The sequence below is a fragment of the Leptinotarsa decemlineata genome, unplaced genomic scaffold, assembly GCF_025532065.1.
Source record: "Leptinotarsa decemlineata unplaced genomic scaffold, Ldec_3_MD MMD2_tig00004204_RagTag_RagTag, whole genome shotgun sequence".
Lineage (NCBI taxonomy): Eukaryota > Metazoa > Arthropoda > Insecta > Coleoptera > Chrysomelidae > Leptinotarsa > Leptinotarsa decemlineata.
The window spans coordinates 48,232-72,550 of NW_027412603.1; the positions used below are offsets into that span (position 1 = coordinate 48,232).

The 24,319-nt window shown below is 34.4% G+C and overlaps 1 protein-coding gene across 1 annotated transcript in view; it reads right to left on the reverse strand.

The window, feature by feature from the left end:
• The window catches only part of LOC111516567 (protein lin-28 homolog), a 61,811-nt gene that overhangs the window by 29,696 nt on the left and 7,796 nt on the right, over positions 1-24,319 (reverse strand). The window contains exon 2 of the mRNA XM_074178598.1: positions 4,417-4,559. Coding sequence (XP_074034699.1) covers positions 4,417-4,559 — 143 coding nt within the window. The remainder of the gene's footprint in view (positions 1-4,416; positions 4,560-24,319) is intronic.

Genomic DNA, 24,319 nt, shown 5'->3' on the forward strand with positions numbered 1-24,319 from the left:
AGTTTGTCAATTGTACGCACGTGGTTGCTATTGAAATTATCGTGTGAAGTTGATTTTTAAATTAATTTAAGTGCTGATCTGAAATGCCTCGAAAGTGTGTGAATTCTGTCGATAGCTTTTGCTATATATGTGGTGAAATAACATTTAAGGCTCAGAAACGTAAAATGACACCTATCGTTAAGACAGCCTATGAACATTATTTTGGTGTGAAAGTTGGGGACCAAGATAAATCATGGGCTCCTCATATATGTTGTAATTCTTGTTCCGTCATATTGCGAGAGTGGCTGAAAAATAAAAACCGGGCAATGGCTTTTGCAGTACCTATGGTTTGGCGTGAGCCTACCAATCATACAGACGACTGTTATTTCTGCTTAACTCCTCCCATTAAGCAAGGTTTATCTATGAAGAAAAGAGGAACGGTTAAATACCCTAATCTCCCATCTGCTCTTCGGCCTGTACCACACTCAGAGAATTTGCCAGTCCCTTCTCCACCCCAAAACTATGAAATTTCAGAGGAAGGTGATGAAGACTGTTTAGAAGGAGCAACCCATCCTTCTACATCCTATGACCCTGATTTTGAGGTAAGCGATAGGTCTAGTGATCCGCACAGAATTAGTCAAGCAGAGTTGAGTGACCTTATAAGAGATCTTCGCTTGTCTGAGGAAAAGGCTGAGCTGTTAGGGTCAAGACTACAACAGTGGAATCTTCTAAAACATGATGTGAAAATATCTCAGTACAGACAGCGTCAAAAAGATTTGCTTCCTTTTTTTGAGAAAAAAGAAAACCTCGTAGTTTGTTCTGATGTTAATGGTTTGATGGACTGCTTGAATTTGGATCACACTCCATCTGAATGGAGACTGTTTATAGACTCTTCAAAACTAAGCTTCAAAGCTGTACTTCTGCATAATGGAAATCAGCTACCCTCTATTCCTATAGGTCATGCAGTTCACATGAAGGAAACGTATATAAATATGAAAACATTTCTCCAATCAATCAAATATGAACAACACAAGTGGCACATCTGTGGTGATCTGAAAGTCATTGCTATACTCCTAGGAATGCAATTAGGGTTCACCAAGTACTGTTGTTTTTTGTGTCTGTGGGACAGTCGGGATAGAAAATCTCACTATAAAAAAATGAACTGGCCTACACGAGATCTAAACCCTAATGAGAAAAATGTAGTTTACGAGCCTCTTGTAGATCCTAAGGATGTTCTCCTTCCCCCATTACATATTAAGTTGGGACTAATGAAAAACTTTGTGAAGGCCATGGACCAGGAAGGACAAGCTTTTAAGTACTTGAGAGCAAAGTTTCCCAGGTTGAGTGATGCTAAAGTCAAGGAAGGCATCTTTATTGGGCCTCAAATCCGTGAAATCGTAAATGATCCTGCTTTTGACATGATTTTAACAGGAAATGAAAAAAGAGCCTGGGAAGCCTTTAAGGGGTTGTACATGGGTTTTTAGGTAACAAAAGAGATGATAACTTCACAGCATTGGTTAAAGAGCTTCTTCAAGCTTACCACCAACTTGGATGCAACATGTCCTTAAAAATTCGTTTTCTTCACTCTCATCTTAATTTCTTCCCACAAAACTGTGGAGCTGTGAGTGACGAACATGGAGAAAGATTCCATCAAGACATTGCCTTAATGGAACAGAGATATCAGGGCCGTTGGAATGAAGCAATGCTTGCAGACTACTGCTGGTCTGTGTGTAGGGATGCTCCAGAAGTGTTTTATAAAAGACAAGCTAAACGACAGCGATCTTACAATGAATCGGATGGACTTAATTGAAATTTGGAGGTACAAACTTCTTTTATTTGTCAAAACACTAAGAATAATGTTTTTTTTTTATTAATTTTGTACTTAAAATATTCTAAAAGAAACATAACAATATTGTTTTATGTACTTTCACTTTTCACGTATAGTAAAACTACTCTTTAAGATTAAGTACTGTGTATCTCAAAAACCAGAGCTAATAAAAATTTTTCATTGTTATTTTCGTTTTTATCACCCCAAAATTAGTAGAAATTGACTAATTTAGTGTAGGAAACATTCAAAAAATATTTTTTTGTTGTGTTGTGAAGTCGACAGAGTGAATTTTTGTATAATTAATAATTTTACCGAAAACATTTATAAATGAGTGGCGCCCTTAAATTTTGCTAATGATAGGCTATATATTTGTTAATAAAATTTCATTTGCAGTGAGAATATCAATCTTCGAAACACAATGTCTTCAACAGTTTTATGAGTGCAAAAGTAAAAATTCTAAAATGGCTTCAACTTTTCTATTTCTTAGTTTCCCGACATATCAATTATATTTTCCTTGTGTCCAATACAAAATTACTTTTCGCGTCTTCAAGAAAACATTTTCAACACTTTTTTATTTTATTGTTATCTTTTTCGGCTGTATTATATTTTTTCCATTTCAATTCACCACCTCAACCACCAAACTACAACCCAAACCTTGAACTATTGAATGAAGAAAGATATGAAGCTTAATGATGTGGTAACAGCAAAGGTCACGGCACGAAACATGCTGCCAGTTCTGCGATATACCAAGTGGTTGCGAGCATGGATGTCATAAGAAAAATGCTGGTTGCTCTAAAAAATCAAACACTATTCGTGAATTTTCCAATAAAGAAATAATCAATAGGAGCTGAGCATTTGATGAGTATTGGCTGTAGCACCATCAACATCATTTATGCTTGTTTTTTATAGAAATATTGTTATACAGATACTGTGAATGTTCATCTGACAATTGAAAATTATACGAAATTCAAAATGTTCATATAGAATGACTCTTATTAATACGAAACCAGAGTGAGAGAGAACTTTAGATCGCCTTTCATTACTCTCTAAAGATTTCTAGGTTGATCCATTCAGATGGGATCAATCAAAGAGACATCTGAAGAAAATTCAGTACAAATTATACAGATCACATCCGAATAGAGACACCCGTTTAAATCCAGAAGTACATTGGTTTATTGAGCGGAATATCGTGGGCAACGGGACGATGATTCATTCTTTCAACATTGTCAGATTAGTCACAGAGGTACACTACTACAGTGTGATCCACTTGAATGGGACCTACCTCGTATGATTTGGATTGAACTTCCTTCAGGTAACTCGACCAATCCTTAAATATACATTTTATACTGCAGTCATTTCGGAACATTAGCAATGGTTTTCAATAGCGCTAATAATTCAGTTATTTTAAAAATATCAATCAACCTAGCCTCCTTTTTTCCCCTTTTTTCGCCTTTGTCTTCCTTTATCTCTCATCTTCTAAAGTTATCGTCTCTTTATAAGATGGCAACCATTATAAAAATAACTTCATATTTATATAATCAAAATGATATATTTTTGATTTGTAGCTGCCAATGTAGATGGATATTTTCAAAATCTCGAATAACCGTCACGAACGAGGTAGCATGAATTCTATGGTTTTGATTGTTTTGAACTGTAGCTCACTTTTGTCATGAACGCGTTAAAATCCACAACATTCACAAAGTAGCCATGTTGGTAATAATATAAATAAATAATAATATAATATAATTATATGAAGGCTGTTTTCCGATTTTTCTGGCCGTGGTCTGCAGCGACCTGGTGTTAAAGTCGAAGTCAATAAAATATAACTATTTTTTATGTACTTATATTTTGAGCCATTTTATACTGTTTTTTTTTCGATTTATAACCTTCCACAATCTGAAAAAATTAAAGCTAAATCAATAGAGAATCTGCTGAAGTTGCTGCGTAATATAAACAACTGGAAATTCCAATTCCTCAGTAACTTGTCGTATTCATGAATTTTGCCCAGAAATTGAAAAGAAATGTATTGAAAAAAATAAATATTGATACTCAGCTTTCTCAAGAAAGCTTTCATAAGCTTTCTTAAAAAAACTAAGTATCAGTATTTCATCTACTACTGCGATAGACATCATCAAAGACGACTGGCTTAGGTTTTTTTACTGAGTATCTTCTTCCATAGTGCATGGTGATAAACGAAACGTCCAACATAAAAACCTGCTGATCACGGCTAACAAACCCAGAAAATGGCTTTGACAAAGTCATCATCGTGATTATTTATATTTTTGAGGAACACAATGATGTTTTCACCTAGCATAAAACTACTGAATTTCGCTGGAAATAACATTAATTTTACTCCCTGTTCGTTTGAACGTGTTTGACAATGTTTCGTGGTGCATTTCATCAGTTCAGACTTCCATTGTCTAATATGATATACATTGATTTGAAATCCCTGAAAGAATCTATATTTTTATTTTTTTAATTTTTTTTACATTCTTTCAGGAATTTCAAATCAACTCATATCATATCAGACAATGGAAGTCCGAGCTGATGAAATGTAATGATTTTACTGTTTCATCATTATTTGATTGGAATGTTTCAAAAAAATATACCTGGTGCACAAAAACGTCTTGACCCCCATCGTCAGGTGTGATGAAACCCCATCCTTTGGCGACATTGAACCATTTGCATTTTCCCCTTCTGAGTCCAAAGCTAGCCTCCGAGCCTACGTGACTTGCACTACCACCTTCGGAACCTGAAAATAATGATGAAAATTCAATTTGAAAGTAGCTACTATACCGAATAATAGGAATGCTAGTTAATACATTTTCCTTTGAATATCTGCACTATCAATAATTATACAACACAACAAAGTTTTTGTTTCGGGGTTGAAATTAGATGATTTTAATGTATTTCCACGTGTTAAAACCGAAAGTGACCATAAAAATTATATATTAGCTCTTGTTTTCAAGATATAGTATCATTATATTATATATATGTATATTGAGTTTTCAACAAATGAAATATTTCATCACCAACAGTTGGTACACATGTTTGTTTACATAACACCCCTCTCATCAGCTGTTCTTAAGTAGTAAACATAACCTATGTGAGTTTGTCAATTGTACGCACGTGGTTGCTATTGAAATTATCGTGTGAAGTTGATTTTTAAATTAATTTAAGTGCTGATCTGAAATGCCTCGAAAGTGTGTGAATTCTGTCGATAGCTTTTGCTATATAAGTGGTGAAATAACACTTAAGGCTCAGAAACGTAAAATGACACCTATCGTTAAGACAGCCTATGAACATTATTTTGGTGTGAAAGTTGGGGACCAAGATAAATCAGGGGCTCCTCATATATGTTGTAATTCTTGTTCCGTCATATTGCAAGAGTGGCTGAAAAATAAAAACCGAGCAATGGCTTTTGCAGTACCTATGGTTTGGCGTGAGCCTACCAATCATACAGACGACTGTTATTTCTGCTTAACTCCTCCCATTAAGCAAGGTTTATCTATGAAGAAAAGAGGAACGGTTAAATACCCTAATCTCCCATCTGCTCTTCGGCCTGTACCACACTCAGACAATTTGCCAGTCCCTTCTCCACCCCAAAACTATGAAATTTTAGAGGAAGGTGATGAAGACTGTTTAGAAGGAGCAACCCATCCTTCTACATCCTATGACCCTGATTTTGAGGTAAGCGATAGGTCTAGTGATCCGCACAGAATTAGTCAAGCAGAGTTGAGTGACCTTATAAGAGATCTTCGCTTGTCTAAGGAAAAGGCTGAGCTGTTAGGGTCAAGACTACAACAGTGGAATCTTCTAAAACATGATGTGAAAATATCTCAGTACAGACAGCGTCAAAAAGATTTGCTTCCTTTTTTTGAGAAAAAAGAAAACCTCGTAGTTTGTTCTGATGTTAATGGTTTGATGGACTGCTTGAATTTGGATCACACTCCATCTGAATGGATACTGTTTATAGACTCTTCAAAACTAAGCTTAAAAGCTGTACTTCTGCATAATGGAAATCAGCTACCCTCTATTCCTATAGGTCATGCAGTTCACATGAAGGAAACGTATATAAATATGAAAACACTTCTCCAATCAATCAAATATGAACAACACAAGTGGCACATCTGTGGTGATCTGAAAGTCATTGCTATACTCCTAGGAATGCAATTAGGGTTCACCAAGTACTGTTGTTTTTTGTGTCTGTGGGACAGTCGGGATAGAAAATCTCACTATAAAAAAATGAACTGGCCTACACGAGACCTAAACCCTAATGAGAAAAATGTAGTTTACGAGCCTCTTGTAGATCCTAAGGATGTTCTCCTTCCCCCATTACATATTAAGTTGGGACTAATGAAAAACTTTGTGAAGGCCATGGACCAGGAAGGACAAGCTTTTAAGTACTTGAGAGCAAAGTTTCCCAGGTTGAGTGATGCTTAAGTCAAGGAAGGCATCTTTATTGGGCCTCAAATCCGTGAAATCGTAAATGATCCTGCTTTTGACATGATTTTAACAGGAAATGAAAAAAGAGCCTGGGAAGCCTTTAAGGGGGTTGTACATGGGTTTTTAGGTAACAAAAGAGATGATAACTTCACAGCATTGGTTAAAGAGCTTCTTCAAGCTTACCACCAACTTGGATGCAACATGTCCTTAAAAATTCATTTTCTTCACTCCCATCTTAATTTCTTCCCACAAAACTGTGGAGCTGTGAGTGACGAACATGGAGAAAGATTCCATCAAGACATTGCCTTAATGGAACAGCGATATCAGGGCCGTTGGAATGAAGCAATGCTTGCAGACTACTGCTGGTCTGTGTGTAGGGATGCTCCAGAAGTGTTTTATAAAAGACAAGCTAAACGACAGAGATCTTACAATGAATCGGATGGACTTAATTGAAATTTGGTGGTACAAACTTCTTTTATTTGTCAAAACACTAAGAATAATGTTTTTTTTATTAATTTTGTACTTAAAATATTCTAAAAGAAACATAACAATATTGTTTTATGTACTTTCACTTTTCACGTATAATATAACTACTCTTTAAGATTAAGTACTGTGTATCTCAAAAACCAGAGCTAATAAAAATTTTTCATTGTTATTTTCGTTTTTATCACCCCAAAATTATTAGAAATTGACTAATTTAGTGTAGGAAACATTCAAAAAATATTTTTTTGTTGTGTTGTATGACTAACGAATTTCGAATAAATAAGGTTGATGTGGTGATGCCAATGAACATTGAAATTTGCTATAGTTCTTGATATCAAACATCAGATGAAGGATTGTCAAATACTTCGAATGTATGAACGATACTGAAACAGTGGTTGGCTGAAGCTCAGCCTCCAATTTGAAATGAATCAAATACTGGTTTCAGATGTTAATGAGTCATCTGTATTTTGTTATCGATTCTTAGAAGTATCAGAAATTATAAACCAGTCCAATAGTATAATTTTCAGACACTCTGTCCCATAATTGAATAATCTCTGAATAACGGAATTATGATTTTTTTTCCAGTATTCTTCTTTGAGATGAAGTAACGGAATGGATTGTCGTGAATGAATTCACAATTGACATTTAGCTGGAAAATTCAAAGGAAGTCAGGTATCAAATGTGGAAAAATCCACTTTTTCCTCGTGATTTATACTCAGAACAAGTATTTTTATTAACGCAAATATTTATTTTAACTACTGCACTAATGAATATCTGATCTCATATTTCACATCAATTCTCTTTATGTGGATTTAAAAAGCAAACTGAAACTAATATCGTATTTTTTCTTTTCATCACGTGACCATCAGGCATGAAATCTCAATTCTTTCATTTGAAAGTGAAGGTGGTGGGATCTCCTTTAATGATATCATGCATGGGATCGAAATAATACTCAATTTCTGAATACTAATGATAAACGAGGCTTCCCAAGACGGTCAGTTTGCAAATCGGAACTTCGATATTAACAACCGAACAAGATACGTCATAAGTGTTTCACTGCAGCTTTTACTGCAATAAAGCTAGATGAATTTGTAATCAAATTCCAGACATCGCTATGTTTCGACCCATCTAGGTCCCATCAGTGGTGATAGGCTGAACCACTCAACTCAAAATTCCACAAAAGCGCTATTTTCCGAACTCAGTGCTGAAGAATAAATATGCCCTCTTCCCGGAGTCAAAACAAAGAAACATATTTTTCAAACTATACTCTACCTCACGGTAAACCTGGCTCGCACCATTTTCGTGTAGTAGATTCTAACTAGATTCTTCTGCATTCAAATGACCTCATAGTTCAAAAGCCAAATACCGGAATAAATAAATTATTTCGAAAATAATATCTGCCAAAGGCAAATATTGAATTTCTCTATTTGTTGAAAACAATTTAATAAACGAATTACGTAAAAAATGCATATCCTATGTTAATAACTGCCATTGTTTAATGTGAAAACAGACATAGCTAAATATCAATTGAAAAAAAAATTATCAACAATTTTCAGATATTTCATTTTGCAATAGTTATAAAAAATCATAATTAACAAGTTAATACATTTTTATGAACTTTTATCGCAGAATCGTATGAAGTATATATATATATATATATATATATATATATATATATATATATATATATATATATATATATATATTATATATATATATATATATATATATATATATATATATATATATATATATATATATATATATATATATATATCAATATTAAATTCTACAAAAAGGATTTGAAGCTTTATATCTTCTATTAATTATCTGCGAGCGCTTTCGACAGTTGGTAGTACTGTCATCTTCTGGCACTCCTCAAACTGAACTGTTCATCTTGTTGTTCGTCTCTTTATACGATCAGAGCGTCTTAACTCAGGTATTTCAGGTATATATATATATATATATATATATATATATATATATATATGATGTTATTTGATTTTAAAGTTTGATTTGGTTTTAGAAAAATCTAAATTTTAGTTTGTATTATTATTATTATTATTACTTGTGATCATTTTTTTATGAAAATTTTAATCGGCTAGACTCTTAAGTTAAGTTTAAATCGTATACCTCAGTGTATAGAGATTTTTCTCAACCTCTCAGGTGGATTCAGGCAAAAATACAACAATCACTTACCAAACTTTGATTTTTCTAGTAGATTTCACCTGTCGAAAATTTTGGAAAAAGACGCAATTGTTCTTAGGAAATATAGAACAGTTTTAATTGTAAAAGTAAAAATATGTTTGATTCAGAAATATATAAATTTATCAATTGCCAAAAGAGAAAATTCCTTAATTCTAAGAAAGTCCTAAAACTACACCGAACAACGAACTACTCAATATAGAAACACCGAACAAATGTGATAATTGTCAGTTTATGAATTGCATTTGTTTGAAGGTGATTGACAATGTTTCGTGATGAATTTCACTAGTTCGGACTTCCATTGTCTATTATATAAAATGATTTGAAATCCCTGAAACAAGTAAAAAAGAATAATTAAAAGGAATAGTTGAAAATAACAATTATATTAAGCAACAATAAACCTGAAATGAAATGATAGTAAAATAACCTAGAAGTAAAAATATAATAATTGAATAAATAAAAATTAAAGGAGTGCAAAAAGAAAATAATAAAAAATAAAAAAATAAAAAAGTGTAGAGATTCCAAGTCACGTTAGTTCACGACGTTTCGATTGTTGGTATCTACAATCGTCTTCTGGTGATGACTGGACTGATTCCTCCGAGAGATGACTATTTTATAGGTCGTTGAAATACTTTCACTTCCTCTACTTTCCATTTTCCGCTTCACTGATTCCGTGAGAGATGACCGATTTGGCGGGAGTTGGTCATTTTTCGTTTGATGATGGGTTTCCATATGTTTCGTATATCTACGCTGGCCTGGCTGAATACGTTGTTGGACAACATGTATGCGGCTTCCTTGAATTTTCTCCTGAACCAATGTTCCTCTCTGTGCAAGATCTCAGCTTGGGACCACTCGATGTTGTGTTGATGGGTCCAAACATGGTCTGCTATTCCTGATTTGCTGGTTTCTCCTCGCTGTGTGTGCTTCTTGTGCTCGGCAATGCGAACATTCAATGGCCTCTTAGTTTCACCAATATAGGATTTTCCGCACTCACAGGGTATCCGGTAAATGCAATTCTTGGAATCGCAGTCCGCGTTTGGGGGCCTGGTTTTCGTGAGGCTGCTACGGATAGTGTTACCGGATCTGAAACAGGTTCTAATGTTGTACTTGGAACCAATTCTTCTTATCCTCTCCGATAATCCTCTGATGTAGGGAAGTGCAAGCACTGGTTGTGACGGCTTCTCTTCCTTGCGAGGCTCCTGCTGTCTTTTAGCCAAAGTCTTTTCTACCATCGCTTTGGAGTATCCATTCCGCTGAAGATCATTTTTGATGATGTCTAGTTCCTTCTCGAGACCTTCCTTTGTATTACAGAGCCCAAAAGCACGGTCTAATAGAGTCTTGATGATTCCTCTTTTTGTCGATTGATGGTGGTTGGATTCGTGGTTCAGATACTGTCCCGTATGAGTGGGTTTTCGGTATACAGATGTTTCCCACTTAGTGTCGGTCCTCTTCACCAAAACGTCTAAGAATGGCAATTCATTGTGGATTTCCTTCTCCATTGTGAAAGTGATGGAAGGTCTCACGCTGTTGATGTGTTTCAGAAAGGCGTCTAGTTCAGTATTCCCATGGTTCCATATTATGAAGGTGTCGTGGAAAGTAGAGGAAGTGAAAGTATTTCAACGACCTATAAAATAGTCATCTCTCGGAGGAATCAGTCCAGTCATCACCAGAAGACGATTGTAGATACCAACAATCGAAACGTCGTGAACTAACGTGACTTGGAATCTCTACACTTTTTTATTTTTTTATTTTTTATTATTTTCTTTTTGCACTCCTTTAATTTTTATTTATTCAATTATTATATTTTTACTTCTAGGTTATTTTACTATCATTTCATTTCAGGTTTATTGTTGCTTAATATAATTGTTATTTTCAACTATTCTTTTTAATTATTCTTTTTTACTTGTTTCAGGGATTTCAAATCATTTTATATAATAGACAATGGAAGTCCGAACTAGTGAAATTTATGAATTGCAGGTCACTGTAATTCGGCAGAGTCCAATTTCTGGTTTTGATTTCAAGTACTTTTTATTCTTATTCAGTTCGTAGGTCTTTTCATTAATATATGCATATATTGTTTATAAATGGTTTAAGTGAATACCTTACTTTCCTCCAACGATGGTGTGTGTGTGGTGTGATATTTCTGTGAAGCTGAAACTCATGGATTTCTTACTCGACTTGGCTTACTCGACTATATATATATATATATATATATATATATATATATATATATATATATATATATATATATATATATATATATATATATATATAAATAAATAGATAAGTACTCTTTGATCATTCCCATATTGATTTCAATTTAAGAGCCACCGGTATACAGCTGTTTCAGCCTATTGGGCATCGTCAGTATCGGGCAGGCGGTCCTCGATTGAAGACAAAATGAGAAAAAACCAAGAAAGTACTTGATAAAAATAGCTGCGTAAACTGCATTAACCTTTCTAGATTTCATATATATATATATATATATATATATATATATATATATATATATATATATATATATATATATATATATATATATATATATATATATATATATATATATATATATATATATATATACCTAATTACTACACTATTGGTACGCAGAATACTCTTAGTACATTATATTTCGATACATTTTATTGTCATTATCAGGAAAATATTGGAATCAATGTCCTAAGAGTAATCTTTTGCATGGTACGTACCCCAATAGTTTAGTAATTTTGTTTCTAACTAGTCAGCAAAGACTATCCATCTCTACTATTACTCGATTACAGTACTACACGATAGGGTTAGGAAATGAACCGACATAAGGTTTGAACTATAAGAGATATAACTCCTCCCGAAAAAAAAATTAATTTAACCTGGTTCGGCCGAAAATTCTCATAGAAACATTGAAACCTTCAAAATTTAAAAGCCTTCATAAAATCAGTTGAGGCCATATCAGTAAACAAATTTGTGAAGATTTCAATACCGTTTGTTTATAATCTCTTTTGACTATAACACAGAAAATATATTTAGTATATTCTAATAAAGACTGCGTAAATTACAAAATGAGAGCACAGCTCTCAGTAGTTTACAGAGTCTTCTTATGAAGTTTTACCATCTTATAATATGATAGTGTTCGCACTTCAGAAAATCTCCACCATTATAGCTACGCCACTGTCCTAGGTAGATAGAACATAGTGCAGGTATCGTTGAAAAACTACCCCTGTCAAACAACCCTTATTTTAGGCACGGCTGCATCCTCAAACGGGCCATTGTAAGCGCGGGAAAGTTTAACGTCTATTGAGCTATTCTCTTATTTTTTTTTCAGATTTATACTTACTGCGCTCTAGTAAAAAGTGGTTAACTGCTTGTATCCTATTCGATCTTCTGAAAAAACTGAAATATGGCGAGAAAATGTAATTACAATAATTTTCTTTGAAATAATTTTTTTTTTCAATTTTTCTCGAACCGAGAAATAGAAAATTTTAATTCAAAATTAACTCATTTCATCAAAATGAAATTGAAAAATCATTCATTAACCTTGTTGGAGAATTTTCAACTTCCACAATTTAAGCATCCAATTCGCGAAATGAACTGAATAGTTCACAAGCCCTTTCTACGCCTTCATAAACTACTCCATTGCAATTTTTTTTCAGAATTTTTCCGTTGTGGTTGAAAGATCGATAATAACTCTGATTCCTTTCACAAAAACGACTTATTCAACAATGACGAAGCTTTGGTATGAACCAATTGCATAACATTTTGAAAGCCTGCTAACAGAAATCAACGTTGAGAAAATTGCAATGTTATCGTGTTCGGTTGCTTTTCAGTCAGAATATATTCTTACTGAATAGTAAGAATAGTACTGAATAGTAAGAATATATTCTGACTGAATGAATATCCATTCTCATTGAAGCATTTGGAAAACGATTTGATTGTAATATAAATGAAAAAAACTATCATACACACTAACCGGACCATCAATGTGTCCTACAATAAAATTAACAGAACAAATACTGTCAATTATGGTAGCTACTGAAGAAATTTGTAACTAATAAACTTCCTTCATGGTACCTACATTCTTTAAAACCTTAGCTGGTCGACTGGCCTTTATGTGATCAAAAGTGATTTAAATGGGATAGGATTTGTATTTCACCAAAACACATTTGTTCGCGTCTCTATAAATTTCACGAAGATAATTCCTTACAATTTATCGATGGTTCTTTCTCAAATACCTTTACTATAAACGTTACTATTTTCCAGAAAAATCGAATATAATGCTTTTCTGACAACAGAATTTATACTTCAATGAAGATCTTTTGATGAAAATCTGTTTGGGATAACAGAAACAAAGTAGAATTTAATGCTATGAAAACCCAAGCATCACTTTTTCTTAAGAAGGTGCATGCTTCAAAATCAGATAACATCCAATTTCGCTATCTGCGTTAACTGATTATTTGAAATAACAGAGGAAAGTTGTATACAACTTAGCAACTTCCGATGCTTATGAAGCTCAAGGTAGAACTTCTTTGAAATGAAAAATGAGAAAATATATATATATATATATATATATATATATATATATATATATATATATATATATATATATATATATATATATATATATATATATATATTGAGCTTTGCTCAATACCCTGAGGTTGATGCAGATTGTGTCCAGAAAAAGGCCATCCGCCTTATTCAACCTAAACATCACAAGCAACCTTGATAACCTCGAACATCGAAGGAATATCTCTCTCCTATATATACTTTCACCGAAAGTGAATATGACTCATCAATCAACTCGTTACCGTTTGACGAACTTCAGTGGATCTATTTACTCCTCACCCTCTGGCTGATGCAAACTGATAAACCTGATGCTGACTTCCTCTTCTATCTTAACTGCAACTTGCAAACCACAGGGATTTAGCATCTTGACGAATATTACTGGAGTTTATCCTAACACTAAACCGTTAATTTTAACACCTCAACACGTGTTTCAATCACCAAGTAATCCTCTTCAAGAGAAGTTCAATCTTCCTCTTGAAGATGATTACTTGGTGATTGAAACACATGTTGAAGTGTTAGAAATAACAGTTTGGTGTTGAAATAAAACTCCATTAATATTCTTTACTACATCAAAGGTTTCAATAACAGATGATTATTTTATTTGGTGACTGATCTTCCAGGTCAGCTGCTAAGAGTGGGACCATGACATTTACTTTTAAAAAATAATTAACACATGGTACATTTTAGTGTGTGGGTTTGAAGACACCCTCTGCTGCAGGGTACCAACTGCACCCATCAGCCAGGCAACTCTCTGCTGATCCTTTCAAGAAACTTGTAGCTATCCAAGCCGGAATGTGCAGCTGTGGAATCTTACTTATAGACTTATAGACGATAGCTATAATAGCATAATAGCAGAATCCAGTTGATTGGTCGATATTGAAATTCAAGGTGCGAAATGTCCACCTTAATAACGCAACCTTCTCATGTAAGAGCATATGTAAGTAAACTATACATGACAATATATTATATTTAACCATGCAGAGCTAATTTTCCTCTGGTTTGGGTTAATCGTCACGTCGTTTCTACAATAAGAGGGCACTCGGTATCTCGAAGGTTTCGTTAGTGACAGAGTCAAACATCTTTTCGGCACGGATACACCTTAAAATGAAGACGTCAACGGGTTATATGAAGTTTATCTCCAAAGACGCTGCCTAGACCATTCTGATCATTCAAGTCTATGGTGGAGTGAGTTTCCCTATATTCTCGAACCCTAAAACCCCACTAAGTCAGAAATCTTGGCCACATAAACTTGAACGGATTAAAGTTGTACCGGCAGCCTGAAGTGCGTACTTACAGTCCTGAAAAGTGGTTGATAGGTCATTTACATAAATGAGGAAAATTAACGAATTTAATATCGAGCTGTGAGGCAATCATCCCAGAGATTGAATTATCTAAGGGAGGGTTGAGAACTTCTTCAATATTTTTCTTAACATCAATGTCATGAATATGTGAATAATTGCTACCACATAAACTTTCGATCAAACTCATATTTACATAAAATGTTTAGGGTAGAACACTATTGAAATTTTCGAAAATTGCACCATTTCTGAATACATTAGTAATTCAATTATGCATTCGTTAACATGTTAAGTAGTACTGTAACATGTAAACGGAAATACCGGTAATGAATATTCACCTGGGTAATGTGAAATGTTAATTATTTCGTTGTTCACTTTTTCATCGATAACGAGTGGATTCCTCTTCAAAGTTGAGACACGAGAGAATGTGTTCGGTGCTTCAACGAGAGTTAGTTGTTCGAAAACTGCCCTTCTCACTATATGGGACGTTTCCCATGCTGTTTCGATATAATCTATGACCTTGCTAGTTGGGCACACTATTTTAGGACACGGGCACCATCATGCTGCATGTGAAAAAGTAAGAAGGGTAGATTCTGATTATTTGGTATCGAATGAAAGTCTTCTACGAATAGCGTCGGCTATTGAGACATTTTCGAAACATTGGACGAAAATTAAATTATTTTTATTAATTTAAAATCATAAAGGTTGAAAAAATTACTACAAGGATTTTAGATCATATTATTGCCTGTCATGAAATTCAGACCATAATTAATAGGTGTGCATTTGGTGTTGAAGCACTTGTAAATAACTGAATTGCACACTCTTGTAGAAATATAAAGGTCAATATAGCATATTGAAAAATATTTTTAATCTCAAAACTATGACACAGGGTCTGATCTAGCTATTTAGTTGCTCCGGATAAAAAAAATATTCTTCGCCCCTTACATTAACACCATATCAGCCATGAGCCTGTATTTACAAAAATGGGATATTGTATTTGTAAGTTACTATCCACGATAATAATTATGTATTACGTGGCTTCCTCTACCTAGGAAACCGTAGCTTCAGTAGTTAAACTCGTGTAGAAATATAAATGTTTGTGAAAATTGTTTGTTATCATGAATAGTGTTATTAATTTTCATCAAGCAACGGGTTCAGTCCATTCATAATGAACATGTTAGTCTACTGAAGTTTCTGAACGGTAAAACAAAAGTTCATGAGACCATATTTTACCGTCATGAAAAAAAATATCTCAACGTGATCATCATCAACTCAGGAAGAATATACAAATATTTCATTAAAATCATTTCCAAAGTTGAAAATATCAGTACCAAATTCTTCAAAATAATTAATTTAGATGAATAAAACACTTTTTCTGAAACTATTGAACTCAATTTCGTAATTAAAATTAATTTCCTTCGTATTCTTTGCTCAACAAAATCTCTTATAATGTTTGACAAATACATATTATCACAAACTTATGTTCTATTGAAATCTTATCCAATTCAGAAAATCACTTCTGTATCATGATGGATCACAGGTAGTTTTTTATTCTTTCATTTTCAATGTATAAAAGCTCCTTTTAACGTTTACCACTATTCAATTACTCCTAAAGTTCAAAATCATTGCATATCGAACGAAGAGTTGGTTCCTCCTCTCCAACCTACTTTCGATTTGAAGCCAAACAAATATTTTGAATGAATAAATTGATAGATGGATCATGAAAAATGAGAAATCAAAATTTCTAACATATTTTGGTAAAATAACAGAAAAAACAATCTGGAAGTGGCATTCATACCACACACCAGGTTATTTAATTTTTTTTCAATGCCAAAGATAAAGTGGACTTCCTTTCTCTTCTCCTGAATCTTACTGTTCATAACATCAATCATACAAGAGAATAGTTTGTTTTGTTAAATTATTTCAATAATGCAATTGGTTTTTTTTAGGAAAGAAAGGTGTTGGCTTTTTTTTTCATCTTCATACCAGAAATGTGGGAATCTCCCAAAGAAAGAAAGAAAGCAATCAATTTCAAAAATTTACTCTCTACAAAGCAATTTGTTAAAATTTATATCTGTAAGTTCACTAAAGTAATGCCATATAGTGAAAAACTAATCCTAATCACGATCTCATTGATGACCTACGAGTAAAGTGAATGTAATTGTGTAATTATTAATTATGAATACTACTCTTACATAGGATGTTTACTTTCAAACTATACGAGATAAATTCAATAAATATTTACTGATTTATTGAAGGAAATGGGCTTATCTATCGGAGAGAAATACTATCGTTTACGAAAACCATATTCAAGATAAAAAAATGTATCGATAAATAAGAAATATCGATACAATAATTGTTCATTAAATGGGATATTCCGGGAATATAAACATATTAATGAGAGCCTAGACGGGATTCAAATTATTTCGAAAAATAAAATACTAAATTCCGAAATGAGATAAGAATTGAAAAAATTCATTATACATCGTAACATTGTTTGATTTCAACTTAGAACCTAAAAACGGTTGCCCTTCCACACCTTTGTCCTTCTCATATATTTAGTTGGAGCATTCATCCATATGTAACACCGTACATATTGGGCTCTGCGAAATGACATGATTCGCTTCCAAAAGCATTTCGAGTTTGGCTTCATCAGTCAAACCATAACGTAACCCACCAAGGAACGAAAGAACGCCGCATTCAATGGTGGCTCGGCTTGTAGACGCGTTTGTTGAGCCTAAGATCGAAAATTAACACCGTACCTGAAACACCTGAGCTTTTTTTAATGGAGATGACCTATGCAAAAGAATTTGTTCATGAACGTGAAGGAAACTTCGTTGGTATATTTTCACATAACAGACCCAGTTTCTCAAAATTTTTAGCCGCACTTTGCTTTTGATGTGATTTCCACTCCCTATTCAGATGTTACTTTGGAATATCTCTTTTTATTACAAGAAATAAAAAAGAAGATCCCTAAATTCATATGCTGCGTTTATCGACCACCACGCAATACACAATATAGGGCTCTGTTCTTTTCACTTACAAACACCATTAACTTTCTGCAAATCAATCATTCCAGTGCCGAAATAACCATATTCGGTGACTTCAATGTCCACAATATCGAATGACTCAAATTTTTAAATAATAATGACGAACAAGTTTGCCAAGCTAAGGCTTTTGCAATAAGCGGACTTACTCAGATTATAAATGGGCCAACCAGGATTCCTGACCGTGATGGAGAATATGCTAGTCTTCTGGATCTATATCTAGCAGCCAATCTAGAAATGTACACAGACAACGTAAGGTCTTCATTGGGATCTTCTGACCACGAACTCATTTCAGTGTTGAGTGAATTACTGTTAAATGTTGGGGAACAATTTGAGCCGCGCAAAGTTTGGCATTACAGGTCTGCTGAGTGGGAGGATCTTCGGATATTTTCCCTGACTAGATATTTGTTTCAGTTCTAATGATCCATCAAATTGTGGTTTTGGAGTAGTTATTCTATCATCCATAGTTGCATATATTCCTTTTTCGATGAAACGATCTTCTAACGGCGAACTTTCGATCACAAAAATTGCGAGCAAGCTGTCGCCAAAAGCCGAACTATGTTTGTTAAAGTTCGCAACAGCTGCGACCTGAGAATGAAGGACAGCAAAGAACTTCACAATTAGAGTATTAGGGATAAACTGCTTGCCAACCCTAACGGGTCTATATCCTTCTGGTCGGTAGCTGAAGATGTTGATCAAAACTTCACAAAATTCACAATTTCACTACTAACACAAGCAAATAGTTCAATTGCAACAACAGCCATAAAAAAGGAAAGTTATAAGCTAACAATTTGCATCCCACTCCACTACCGATTTTCTGGGAAAGGCACCACCCACATTCCCACGCTAGAAACCACAATGCCGGAAACTACTTTTCGACAACTAGTCAGGGGAATTTCGAAACAGTTCAATAACAACAAAACGTCTGGTCCTGATGAAGTGCCCGTCATTATACTTAAAAAGTACGCAAATAAACTCGCAATAGTATTTTGTAGATTTTTCTACCTGTCTTACAAAAAGGGAGTTTTTTCTTTTTGTTGGAAGATTGCTCGCGTTAAACCTATTCTCAAAAAGGGTTATAAAAATGTTCCAAATAACTATAGACCAGTCGTTTTGCTATCAGTGATACTGAAAATCATGGAGAAAGCCGTAAATTACCATATCCTTAATATTTGAAAGGCTTCAACATCTTGAGCGATCATCAATATGGCTTTCGAAAACAAAGATGAACAAGCGATTAAGTTTGTTGTGGGTTAAAATGGACACCAATATGTCTTGGCACAATCATGTCGCTGGAATTGCAAAACCAGCTTCTTAAAAGCTTGATACAATGTTCCGAACCAGAAAACTGTACACATCTCAGCAACGTTTGATGCTTTATAGAGCTCAAATCACACCTTCTTGGGAGTACTGTTCTCATGTATGGAGTTCGCCCCTAAGCATACCCTGAAGCTGCTGGATTTCATCCAGAAAAGGCCATCCGCCTGATTGGAGACGCGAACATCACTGGTAACCTTGATAGTCTGGAACATCGAAAAAAGGTTGTCTCTCTTTTATTGATACTTTCACGGGAGGCGTTCAAGTGACTTGGCATATTTGATTCCACCAAGAGCGGTGCATATCAGAAATAGGCGACGGACTGTGGCTGCTCATCGTTTTGAAGTTCAACTCGCTACACCTCAAACTTCACTGTTTGAGAAATCTTTCATTTGGAGGACTGCGCTCTAGTGGAATAAACTTCCTGAGATCGTTTTTCCAAATCGATTAAATCTCCAGCGATTCAAATCGAATGAGAATCACTACTTTCGCAGAGGCACCGCTCTTAGAGCGCCATAAGGATTTTCCTGGAGTGCTGGTGTTTTGTCCTTGAGAAAAAATAAAATCAAATTATCCAAGATTTAGTTATGTTATTTCATTTCTGCATTTTAAACTTATTGACTGAAAAATAATCCATTGTCAATTGTTGAGCACTGTATTTAAAATGGAAGTCAGGAGTCACGTGTCTTGATTTCCTTGAAAATCTCTCAGAGCTAATGCAAGCAAATTATACTCTCAGAAGTTTCTAGCCATAAATGCAACCTCATAGATCACATCAGATACTTGGGAATCGCCATTCAAGTGACTTTGATGATGATTTTCATTACAAGTAAAATAAATCAATGGAAAGGAAGTTGTATACTAAGAAATATTCATTGTTATGACTTGAAAATTGTTTGTACACCACCAAAATGCCACAAGAGGAAATTAGAAAAACTGTTTTCTACCTATCTCCACATAAAGCTTCTAGAATTTAAAATCATCTAAAAGAACAATTCGTTTAGGCCAGTCTCAACTCCCTACATTGTAGGTTAATGGACTGACACCTATCAGAAAACAACTACTCCCCTGGCTAATGCCACGAAGGGCGTTGAATTATATCCGACAGGTGACAGTGCAGGATTCTTCACAGAAGTTATTCCTGCATATGCTGTTGGCGATTCAACTGCCGTAATAGATTTTCAATTATTGGAACACACTTGCAGACCGGTTACGGGCTGTTTGGCCACTCGTCAGTGCAAGGTAGTGTATATCATGTGATAAAAAAAACTTCCAGAATTTATTGAAATGTATAATAATAGTCGAAAATACGGTGATATCTATTGAAAAAATCTTTCTATTTCAGAGAGGCAATCATTTGTTTTTTTTTTCTTCAGTTTAATTATAAAAATGAGTTTTTTCAATATTATTAGTATAAAAGTATTGTGTTACTTCGTAAAAAGTTTTCAAGTGACTAATTATTTTGTGCATATCCAAGAACAGTGAAGCACTTCCTTTTAAAGAACACAGCTGAACGAATATCAAAGATAGCCGATAAAGGAACACCATAAATTCAAATTTAAGGAAACAAGTAACGCATCTTTACGAACCAGGCACTGTGGGGGGTAGGGTCTAGGAATTCTCGGAAGTGAGTCGAACAAAATTCCAAGAAGTGCGTAGCCGTGTTATAGCCCGCATACCTCGACTATTTAGTTTTGTTTACATTCGGGTATTTGGCTTTCGAACTACAAGGTCATTTGAATGCAGAAGAATCTAGTTATAATATACTACACGAAAACGGTGCGAGCCTGGTTTACCGTGACGTAATTTATAGCTCCTTTTTTGACTTTGAGAAGAGGACATATTTATTTTTCAGCACAAAGTTCGGAAAATAGAGCTATTGTGGAATTTTGAACTTTGTTCAGCTTAGCACCACTGATGAGACCTAGACGGGTCGAGAGACAACGGTGTCTGGTGTTCTATCACAAATTCATCTATAGTCCGTTCATAATTTGTTGATAGCTCACTGCAAGTTTGACCCTCATTAGAGAACTGAAATACAGAGAGGACAGCTAATATGATATAATAACAAAAACCAAACTAAATCTGGCAGTTTAAGATGTTTTCGACTATTCCACCTTGTATCTGAAGAAATACAATACAGCTATAAAACTTTTAATCCGATTATGTAGGTATTTTGAGTGGAAATGAGTGACCAGTGTCGTAGAGTATATGATTAAAACATTAGTTACTTTAAATAAATAAATATATTAATATTCTTAAACTGTAGGTACTGTAAACTGTATTTTTATTTTAAAAAAATTTCTTTATTTTATTCAAAAATAATAAGTTACTTGCAATTTGTAAAAGATACATTTATTTAATTAATACCTATTTTTAAATGATATAAACTACGATTACTTACAAAACTATTCAAATTCAAAATAAACAGGATCATCTTCGGAATCCGAGTCGTCTTGCAGGTTAATAATTAGCGGTTGTGTCTCTACAGTCGCATCAATTATATTGTCAAGATCCCATATTTTTTGTTCTTCTTCTATTGCATGTCTTACTGCATCTCGCCAATTTTGTTCTGTAATATGTTGTAAAGACTCATATAACAATTCACGTACAGCTTGTATTTTATATGACGTATTTTTTCTAGCCACATAGCTTTTCATTTGTGCCCAAATGAGTTCAATTGGATTTAATTCGCAGTGGTAGGGTGGAAGTCTAAGGACTGTGATGTTTCGTCTTTCCGCCATTTTGTCAACTACGTATTTCTTGAACTTACATTTGTGTTGCCGGGCAATTTTTAAAAGTTCTGCTTGAACCATTCCATCTTCGTAAGGCAGGGACTTATTCCGCAGCCAGTCAATGATATCCTGTTTCTTCCACGCAGTCGTTGGAAGTCTTTCAACTAGTCGTGAATGATAAGGTGCATTATCTAATACTATTATTGAGTTTGGTGGTATATGTTCAATCATCTGCTCAAAATACTCTTCGAAAACATCAGCTGTCATCTCCTCGTGATAGTCTTTTGTGCTTTTGGATTGAAATTCCAACAAACCATGCTTAGCAAATCCTTTTTCACTGCCAATGTGAGAAACTATTAATCTACTGCCTTTACCAGAGGGTGGGGAAATACCAGTAGACCAACCTTCCATAAAGGCTTGCCTGGAGCTTGATATATTTTTATCTGTCCAAATTTTTGTGAGAGTATGACCTGCGTTTACCCACGTTTCGTCCTGATAGTAAATTGGCCTTCCTTCAGCCCGAAATTTTCGTATAGATCTTAGATACTTTCTTCTTCAACATATTATCTCTTCCCGGTCAATCAAAAGTGATTTTCGGTCTGATTTCTCCCACCGGAAATTTAATTCTTTCAAAACTTGCCACAATTTGGTTCGTCCGACATGAGGCAAATCCGGGTCGTCTCTAACTTCTTGTAAAATTTTGTTTAAGTTGGGTATTTCTTTTTTGTAAAAAAATTCGTGAATTTTCCTTCGAATACCATTTTTGGCAAATTCATCAATTTCAATAGGTTTTCTCCCCCTCTTTAAGTATTCGTTTGTATTTGGGTTAGCTATACCTTTTTTTTTTCTTTCTGATAGGAACCTATATATTGTTGACTCCCCTACGCCCGTCATGTAGGCACAACTCTTGGTTATGTTCTGAACAGTGTTTGTGGGATTCTGAGAAACCAGAGCATCGTGAACGTTCAAAACAATAGTCTTCTCTCTTGGTGAATAGACAGGCTTACTGACTGTACGCAACAGTACCGGTGTAAAACTTGATGATGTTGATGATGATGAAGAAGCCATCGCAAGCAATCAAACAAAACAAGCAGGAACGAAAGGTACGTATATGTTTGTAGGAATATGAAAAAAAGTTACTCACGCACTGCACAAAATTCGCAAAATAAATATTAGAGACGTTAATTACTGCCGTAGACGCCGAAACACCAACGAGCCGTAAATTAAATGCCATTAAAAAATGTACTGAACCAAAAATTATTTTCGTTCGTAACAACTTCACCCTTTCAAAGCAAGTTTCGAATATAAACTGAAGCTTTATATTTAATGAATAAACACCTCAGGAACCTCCGCCTATGATTTTACGAGTTTTACGACCGTTTTATGACTTGGGCCCTCATTTTGTGCTATCGACAAATTATGAACGGACTATAGCTCCCTTGCAGTAAAAGCTGCAGTGACAGCTGCAGAGAAACACTTAGGACGAATCTCGTTCGCTGGTCTGTGTCGAAGTTTGAATTTGCAAAGTGACCGCCTTGGGAAGCATCGCTTATTTTTGGTATTCGAGAATTAAGTCTTCTTTGGATCCTATAGAAGACATCATCGTTGAGGGAAATGTCACCACATTCACTTTCGAAAGAGAGAATTGAGATTTCATGTCTGATAATCACGTGATGAAAAGAAAAATACGATATTAGTTTCTGTTTGCTTTTAAAATCCACATATAAGTGAATTGATGTAAAATATGAGATCAGATATTTATCAGTGCAGTAGTCATAATAAATATTTTCATTAATGAAAATACCTAGTCTCACAATCACAAGGAAAAAGTGACTTTTTCCACATTTGATACGTAGCTTCCTTTCAATTCTCCAGCTAAATGTCAATTGTGAATTCATTCACGATAAACCATTCCGTTACTCTATCTCATAGAATACTGCAAAAAAATTTCTAATTCCGTTATTCACAGATTACTCAATTATTGACCACTGTATCTGGAAATTATGCTACTGGACTGGTTTCTAATTTCTAGTACTTCTGAGAATCGATGAATCGATGACAAAATACAGGTGACTCATTATGATCTCAAACCTGTATTTGATTCATTTTCGTTTGAATCAATGTTCATTTCAAATTGGAGGCTGAGCTTCAGCCACCCACTGTTTCAGTATCGTTCATACATTCGATGTATTTGACAATCCTTCATCTGATGTTAGATATCAAGAACTATAGCAAATTCAAATGTTCAGTGGCATCACCATATCAACCTCATTCATTTGGATACCTAGTCGTTAGTCGTAATTATTGACTGTATTAAATGGAAAATGTATAAACTAACATTCCTATTATTCGGTAACTAGAACTTATTATACTAGAACTTATTATAAAGGATGTCCCTGGACTTCCTCTTTTCCTCTCGGG